Below are 9,468 nucleotides of genomic sequence, written 5' to 3' on the forward strand. Positions count from 1 at the left end.
ATACCAATGATGCAAATAAAGGTATTGGGTCAGAATATGATTAATTGAATCAGTGGCAAAGTTTTATATATACATTGAGTGGACAAAACATTAGGAATATTGAGTTGCACCCCCTTTCGCCCTCAGAACTGCCTCAATTCGTCGGGGCATGGACTCTACAAGGTGTGAAAGCATTCCACAAGGATGCTAGCCCATGTTGACTCCAATACTTCCCACAGTTGTATTAAGTTGGCTGGATGTCCTTTGAGTGGTGGACCATTCTTGAGACACAGGAAACTGTTGAGCATGAAAAACCCAGCAGCGTTGCAGTTCTTGACACACTCAAACCGGTGCGCCTGGCACCTACTACCATACCCCGTTCAAAGGCACTTAAATATTTTGTCTTGCCCATTCACCCTCTGAATGGCACACATACACAATCCATGTCTCAATTGTCTCAAGGCTTAAAATTCCTTCTTTAACCTGTCTCCTCCCATTCATCTACACTGATTGAAGTGGATTGAACAAGTTACATCAAAAAGTGATCATAGCTTTCACCTGGTCAGCCTATGTCATGTTCCTAATGTTTTGTACACTCAGCGTAAATTCCTAGATCCACACACACTCCTTGAATAACATTTAGGAACGTAACCCTTCCATGACAAAAGTCCTCTGTGGATGAGATTGCCCACCCCGGTTGAAGACAGCTTCATTGTGTCGTTAGGGCTAAACAAGTTAACATGACAATCAATTGACATTGAACTTTTTACCATCCGAGAATGGACCCTTGGCGCCTGGGGGTGCAGGAGCATTGATTGTGTCGATGGACCCTGGGGGTGCAGGGCCCTGTGGTTGTGGCTTCACTCTTTGAGCATGCAGCTTCCTCAGGATAATGGATCTGTCTATCTTTCTCTCTCACCCTCTTTCTCTCTTTTCCCCCTCTGCCTCTCTCCTTCCCCAACCCTCTCCCTCTCTCTCTCGTTCCTCTGGTAGCCTATCTACCAGGCTATATGGTGTGGGCTTAATAACACGAAAGGCTTTGTAATGGCCCAACTACATGTCCCCAATTGCAGTGAACATAATGACTTGCAGCAATGAACTTGGCTGGAGTGCTACTTAGTCAATAAAAGGCAATATCCATCATTGGGAGCGAGAGAGTACAGATTCCATGGATTCCCTCAGGTAGCCTATATGCTGGCCATTGGTGTTCGTAATGAGACAGTATGGAATGGTATGGGCTAATACGAGACGGTTGTAATGACTCCTATGTTAGTACAAGGAGAGGCTGTGACTGTCTGTGTGTTGATAGAAGATTGTGTCATACGGCAGGGTTTAGGAAACACTGCAGGGGGAACACCAATCATTTTACATATCTGTTCATGTAAAATGCCCTAATGAACACAACCCAGGTGTGCAAATATGTGAAACGGCTTGTGGTCGTCAAAGATAGAGCGTTGGGAAACACTGTCAGCATTCAAATTAGTGTGTCTTGTGACTGCAATAAGACTGTCTTACCTCTTTATCAGATACCTCTCTCACACTGCGCAAAAAAAGAAGTCATTATTTCACTCAGCATTAGCATGGAGCAGCATATCTTTTTCCCTTCCTTTCTCTTCCTCTCTGATAATCCTCGACTCTATTTTGACCAGAGCCCTATGGGTGGTGAGTAGTGCACTTTATAGGGAATAGGGTGCTGTTTAGGGCACAGTCCAGGACTCTCTCCGGTTCCGATCCCGACCAGCGGACAACGCTGCAAATTGATGACTTCTAGCCGACTGCTGTCTAAGATTGCGTCCGAAATGGCACCTTATTCCCTTTACAGTGCACTACTTTTGACCAGAGCCCATAGCATGCACTATAATAGGGAATAGGGTTCCATTTGGGATGCAACCTTAATCATTAGGGGGACTGTCAGGAATGAAAGATTAAAGGTTTACACTGGGCTCCCATCATCTGCATCGGTTACACTTCATGATGGGCGCTTTATTCACTGGCTCTGGGTTTGGCTCGGGGTTTGGGGCCTGACAGTGGAGAAATGGCACTTTGTCAACTTTGCCACACTAGCCCGGGGAAGTAGCAGGCAAGGGTTACTACAAGGTAAAAATCTGTAGTGTCAATCCTCTCTCAGGGAAAAAGTTGGGTGAAAAAAAAAGTTGTTACTGTCCATGTGAGGTGATGTGCTTGACAAGGAGATATTACAGAATTGGCCCCTTTACCTGTGTTGCAAATGGAAATGGAATACTCATTCCACTTAATTTATTCAATCTGGGCTTGCTTCAATAGAGGGACATTTAGAATTAGCTAAGTTATAGCAGGTCAGATTAGTCTTCTTTGCAATGATTGAAGGTGATCCAATCACTGACACATTAGTTTAGCAAAACACCCCTTATTCCAGACACAGACAGTGATATTCAGTGTGGATCCTAGGCTACTGTACCTCTCAGCCCCACATACTCTCAAAGTCAGATCTCAGTGATCTGTTTTTACCAATCCCTTATCCTTCAGTTGTGGACAAAAGGAGGTTGTTATGCACATTTCATCTCATGCTAAGGACGTGGTAAAGGTCAGACGAGGTGCCGGGTGAAATGGGCTGAGAACCATCCGTTTGTGTCTGTGTCCTAGTACCCATTCTTTGGTTTCCATGACCACGTTTTGCATTTTTTTATCCTTTATTGAACTAGGTAAGTCCCAATGAGACAGGAATCCGTTTTTCAAGTGAGCCCTGGCAAAGAGGAAGCTGCAATGTATGCTTGAATGTATGCCATGGGTTTGTGTGCTCATTCACCCTGTTTGCCTAAAGCCGCCCAGGTGACAAAACAAATATAGACAGTAGAGGGAAAAGTTTGTTTGTTCTGTACGAAATGAGTGCGGATTCTGTCTGGCTGGATGGCGGGCTATTGAGCTTAAATAAATACGCTGCTGGTAAACTCCCTCAGACAACTATGTGCACAGGGCATAAATGGTAGTCTATCCAAAGGAATATATGTCTGACTGAAATCAGAAGTGTATGAATTTTGAAGCTGTTATCTAGTGCCCGGCTACCTGGCCATGGATGAAATGTGTGAAGAATGCATTATGGATCCATTTAACTCATTTCAACTTTTGATACAGGTAAAAAATGATAGATAATGACAGATGGCTGTCCGAGATCTCTGTTGCCCGTCAACGAATGATGAGCCACATAGACAAACATTGGCTCAATATGGTTTCAACAGAGGTGAAATTTAAGAGTGGTTAGAGCAGCATTTCACGTTTTGGTTTTTGCACTAGCACTACACAGCGGATTCAAATAATCAACTAATCATCAAGCTTTGATTATTTGAATCTCCTGTGTAGTACTAGGGCAAAAACCAAAACGTGCACACCTTGGGGTCCCCAGGACCGAGTTTGGGAAACACTGGGTTAGAGCGTTGGGCCAGTAATCGAAACCGAAAGTTCCAATCCCAGAGTCGACTAGGTGAAAAATCTGTCGATCTGCCCTTGAGCAAGGCACTTAACCCTAATTGCTCCAGGATTGCCGTCAATAATGGCTTATCCCTGGCCGTGATCCCCCTCTCCGAGGGTGTCTCAGGGGGAGTGGGATATACAAAAAACTAAGTTCCATTTCACATCACACACTTGTACAGGTTATGTAATTGTGAAAGAGGACAAATATAAGCACCCCCTATTTTACTATTTGACATTCCTCCTTTTCCCCAAAACATCTCCTCATTACTCTATTCTGACTGTGTTTTTGGAAAAGAAGTGAAAAACTCCCCAAATGGTAAGAAAAGTAAGATAATGAGACCTAAACTCCAGCACATTTCTGATCTTAATGCTCCTCAGATTCAATTAATCTAATACCAACGTTTCGGTGTCAATAAACCTTCAGACAAATTTAAGAAAAAAATCTGTCCCCTCGTACACATAGGCCCTGATTCAGACTTAGGACACAATGCCTTTCTTACACATGCCTTTCCTACGCACTTCTCAGACATACAATATAATAGGGAGAATAGTGTACAATAGTAGGCTATACCCTCGTCTATTGCCGGCACTAACCATGGAACTGTGTGATGACACGGCCAAGTATTGCACCACGCGTTGGGTTCAAACTGTTATGCCTTTGTCTGCGCTCCACTCTATAACGATTTAATTAGCCTACATGTCTTTCTATGATCAATTGTTACTAATGATCCTCAGCAACAACCACATGGCAGTGATGGTGTTTACAGAGGAAGCAAATGAAGGTAAACAAAACAATGTCATGAAATGGAATGATAATGTAGGCTATAACAACTGAAGGGAACTAACAGTAAATTGGCAGTTGAATATGTGTTGTTATTAGGCCAACTGACGATACTCATAGTGGTTAATATTTAACATAATAGAAATAGTAAACAGAGAAAGTCGGGGTAGCCTATAATTAAGATATTCGAGAGTGCCCATCCCTGCAAGTTAAAAGGTTGTACAATTGAAATTCTGCATAATGGCACAGCATTTCATAAACTTACTGTGGAAAAGTTGATATGTTGATATGCTTCAGTTTTCAGCCATATGACTGTTTTCACATTTGTCTCCATCGATTATAAGGTAAATTATAGCCTAACTAAAACAAGTGTCATTAATATTTACAATTCCCTTATCAAGTTGTAAATTACAGTGCATGGAGAATGTTGTTATTTCTATCAGAAAAAAATCAAGTAGATGCTTTTTCCACTTGGAACCGGTAGGTTTGCTAGACGATATTCATGGTTTCCTTGCGCATAAAGTTGGTGGAATTATTAGGGAATTAAGTCAAGGTCAGAATAAGGCGTATCTGTAGACACACCTCCGCCACACCTTAATTTATTTGATCTCCACCCAAAACGAATAGTAGGTGAATAGCACACTATTCTCATGCTTAAGGTTAGAATACGCATGAAGAGAACAGTGCATAGAAAGGGAATTATGTTCCATTTACGTACGCTTAACTCAGGTCGGAATCAGGGCCTTAATTATTAACAAGACATTTTTCTCTTCATGTATACTGAACAAAGATATAAATGCAAAATGTAAAGTGTTGGTCCCATGTTTCATGAGCTGATATAAAAGATCACAGACATTTTCCATACGCACTAAAAGTGTGGTTCTCTAAAATGTTGTGCACAGATTTGTTTAAATCGCTGTTAGTGAGCATTTCTCCTTTGCCAAGCTAATCCATTCACCTGACAGGTGTGGCATATCAAGAAGCTATATTAAACAGCATGATCATTACACAGGTGCACCTTGTGCTGGGGACAATAAAAGGCCACTCTAAAATGTGCAGTTTTGTCACACAACACAATGCCACAGATGTCTCAAGTTGAGGAAGCATGCAATTGGCATGCTGACTGCAGGAATGTCTACCAGAGCTGTTGCCAGAGAATTGAATGTTCATTTCTCTACCATAAGCCACCTCCAATGTCATTTTAGAGAATTTGGCAGTACGTCCAACCGGCCTCACAACCGCAGACCACGTGTAACCACACCAGCCCAGGACCTCCTCATCCAGCTTCTTCACCAGCGGGACAGTCTGAGACCAGCCATTCTGACAGCTGATGAAACTGAGGAGTATTTCTGACTGTAAAAAAGCCCTTTTGTGGGGAAAAAATAATTCTGATTGGCTGGGCCTGGCTCCCCAGTGGGTGGGCCTGGATCCCAAGTGAGTGGGCCTATGCCTTCCAAGGCCCACCCATAGCTGTGCCCCTGCCCAGTCATGTGAAATCCATAGATTAGGGCCGAATGAATTCCTTATATGAACTGTAACTCAGATTTATTTTGGAAATGTTTGCATGTTGCGTTTATATTGTTGTTCATGAACCACTGTACCCAAACATCTTTCTAGCAGCAGGACTGTGATTCATGGAGGTACGGTGGCTTCAACACAGCGCCCCCTATCAGTAATCTAGTGTATATATAAATCATTGGTTGGGCCACCATGAGCCAGAACAGTACCTTAACATAGATTCTACAAGTGTCTGGAACTCTATTGTAGGGATGCGACACCATCATTTGGTGTTTTGTTGGTGGTGGTGGAAATTGCTGTATCAGGCCGCTCCAGAACCTCCCATAAGTGTTCAATTGGGTTGAGAGCTGGTGACTGAGACGGCCATGGCATATGGTTTACCTCGTTTTCAGGCTCATCAAACCATTGTGACCACTTTTGCCCTGTGGATGGATGCATTGTCATCCTATGGGGGCATAGCCATAGTAGGCCAAATAATGGCCTGCCCAACATTTTTATACATGACCCGAAGCATGATGTGATGTTAATTGCTTAATTAACTCAGGAATCACACCTGTGTGGAAGCACCTGCTTTCAATACACTTTGTATCCCTCATTTACTCAAGTGTTTCCACTATTTTGGCAGTTACCTGCACCTTCCATTTTAAACCTACCCAGATCTCTTCTGCCCATTAAGGGAAGACAGGGAGGGCCTAGAATAGGAGGAAATTATCTGAACTGGAACCAGGACTCCCCCAATGAGCAAAAAAAAGATCTCTGGGCTCTCTCAGATATCCCTCTGTGCGATATGGGTGTTCCACCCACTTGACCACGCTCAACCGAATCCCTCGCTTATTTACATAGTTATGACCACTGACCCATTTTCATAAGAAAACACTGGAATCTCGAAGTTTACTATCCAGTGTTGAGTCACTGACCATCCAGTTGAATAATCTATTTGCCCCCGTTTTGCATGTTAAGTACATATTTAATAAATGTATGTCCTCGCTCGTGTTCCCTGTCGTCCCTCACTGGGGCATGTGATGAGATTGGTCAGTTCAGAGCGGAAGACAGACACCGGGATATTGTAGTCTGAGTGGGCCAGAGCAGGACTCCCGTTGCTAATTTCAGACCTGCAGCCCCGGCTCCACAGCGGTAATTGATGGGGAGGGTCATGTTCACGCATGTTTTAAAATGATTGTTTCTTATTGGACAAGTCCAGGTAGTCCCTCTCCTGATTTCAGTATGTTTCTATCCATTTGGTGCATAATGAACACAAACCAGCTCAGCTCCAACTCAAGTCTGGGGCCTTTGCTGACTAAATAGCACTAGGAGCAGGATCTGTGCAGTTTTACGGCTTCTAAATGCCGGTATAGGTGCCTATGTCTGTCTTTATCCACACGTTGGGTTGCAGTGTAGTAAACACACACACAGAGACATGTACGCGCACACACACACACACACACACACACACACACACACACACACACACACACACACACACACACACACACACACACACACACACACACACACACACACACACACACTACATCTACTGTGAGTCTCCTCTACAATGACTGATCACAAAGCGTGTAATTTACTGAGCCCTGCTCGATGTCCTGGATTGTCAGTCCCTAAGAAACCAACCATGTTACCCAGCCACAGAAGCCACAGGTCCCCCCTTACCCCATCCCTACAGGATGCGTTCCCTCTCTCTCTGCTCCCCTATCCTCTGCCTGCCTTCCCTTCTCTGTCTCCCTTTCCATCTTTCCCTGCCAGGTTGGTTGGCTTCTGGGATGATTTCTCTGAGGAGGTGCTGTCAGTTCCCCTGCTCGCCAAGGCTAAAGGGCTGCTCTCTCAAGCCCCGAGGTTCACTGCGTGTCGAGGCTAGTGGTGGGATTATGCAGATCTTAATTCCCTCCCTTGCTCACACCTGGGGTTGACAGGGCATGAAATAGGGAAAGCGTTCACTGCAAAAGTTTCCGCTACGCAAGGAGAGTGAGAGATACAGCAGGCGGGGAAGAGGGATAGGGGGAAGGAGAGAGAGACAGAGATGGGGAGGGGGAGAGCGACTGAGTGAGAGAGTTAAAGAGAGGGAGAGAGCGATAAAGAGAGGGAGAGAGAAAAATACAGAAGGCAGGGAAGATGGAGCGAGAGAGGAAGAGCAAAAGAGAGCTGTTCGTCTCTTCCGTGTCTGTCAACCCAGACACCATGTCTAAACAGAACAGAGACAGCAGCATGCCACTGTTTTCCTATGATAATTAATCAAGCATCGCACACTTGCCAGGCTGGCACACTCATTTCATTTCTCCATTTCAGAAATCTCCTCGGGACTCTTTTCCGAAGAAGGCATTTGTTATAAAAAAACTAAAACGAATTGTTTAGTAGGTTCAGGTTATGGTGAGGTTACCAGGTTGTGGTGACTGTTATATAATGGTTACAATAAACATATATCCACACTGCCTACTTAAATACATAACAGAAGTTCAGCTGTATGCTCTACAGGTAGTTTAGGTCATAACAGGTTCTCTCTTATCTCTCTTATCTGTTTAGGTATGGGTGAGATATAGAGGTCCATTGCATTGTGTTAATACAAGGGTAAGATACCAGGTAGAATCACATGTTACTTGTTACTTGCGCATAAGAAGGAGACAGTGCTGTGAATATTCCATTGTTTGCATGTCTCTTTTGTTGCTAGTTATTGTTGCAGTAATGTTTACCCTCATGGTTTACATGATCATTATAAATCGATTGTTAGTGGTCAACTTCTTCCCTCTATATTTCTGACTCAGCTGTCAAGATGTCCCTTTAAAGGATGGGGTTTTTAAACAAAGGCTGTAGGGCTCAAATATCCAATATTAGAATGTGTTTGCCAAGGTCCAAAGATACAAAAGTCAGGTAGCAATGCATGGTTAGTCTCAAGATCTATATCAACAGTTGATCCAAACTTCAACTTTTATTCCTTTGTATTCTCACAGCAAAATGGAAGCACAATAACTGATATATGGTAATATAATCTCGATAAGCGAATATATGAAAAGTAAAACTGCTTCAAATGCACTCCACTGCAAATAACAGTGAAAGATAACCCACACGCAATGCAATGTCTTTCTTACCTGATAAAGCCACCTTGAAAAAAGCAAAAAGACAAGACATACAGAATCCTTATGAGCTGTGCGAGCATTCTCTGGCTCAGTCTCTCTGTCCCTCCCGTTGGAATAACTTGCAAAAAATAATCTGAGCAACTACCAAATCCACTGAGCGGCTTTTGAGACAAGGTAAAAGGAAGGCATCGTCTCTGCAAGTCTGCAAAGAGCTTGGCTTTGGGAAAATAAACTTCTCCCCCTCCCACTAAGTACAGAGGGCTGTACAAATCCCAAATCCACAATAGGCTTTTATTTTTCACTCGTCCGAGCAGAACTGGAGTCACCGTGTGTTTTTGGCGGGAGTGTGTTATATTCTCCTTCTTTCTCCCTCTTTTTTATGGCCAGATGCTTGCTCAAGGAATTATAACGGGGAGGATTTAAAGGGACAGTAGCCCCTTTTGTGATGCCTGTCAGAAAGATAGACGGCTCTGGAAATTATCTCTATGTGTTGGAGATATAAGGGGAGGTGGGGAGGTGAATGGGAGCTAAGGGGGGGTCATTTTAGAGGAAGTGTGGAAGAGGGAAAGGTTCTGTCGTTTCTCTCCCTTTTTATTGAAATAAAAACATCAGGAGGGAGGAGCCCTTGGCTTTGATATGTCACTGACCAGTACCGAT

At 43.6% G+C, this 9,468-nt stretch overlaps 1 protein-coding gene across 2 annotated transcripts in view; it reads right to left on the bottom strand.

The window, feature by feature from the left end:
• LOC121537158 (glycine receptor subunit alpha-4-like) overlaps positions 1–9,165 on the bottom strand; it is an 84,640-nt gene extending 75,475 nt beyond the window's left edge. For both annotated transcript variants that reach the window (XM_041844897.2, XM_041844898.2), the window contains exon 1: positions 8,824–9,165. In XM_041844897.2, the coding sequence (XP_041700831.1) occupies positions 8,824–8,891 (68 nt within the window). In that variant the 5' untranslated portion in view covers positions 8,892–9,165. The remainder of the gene's footprint in view (positions 1–8,823) is intronic.
• Positions 9,166–9,468: the final 303 nt, after the last annotated feature.

The sequence above is a fragment of the Coregonus clupeaformis genome, chromosome 2 (genome assembly GCF_020615455.1).
Source record: "Coregonus clupeaformis isolate EN_2021a chromosome 2, ASM2061545v1, whole genome shotgun sequence".
Taxonomy (NCBI): Eukaryota; Metazoa; Chordata; class Actinopteri; order Salmoniformes; family Salmonidae; genus Coregonus; species Coregonus clupeaformis.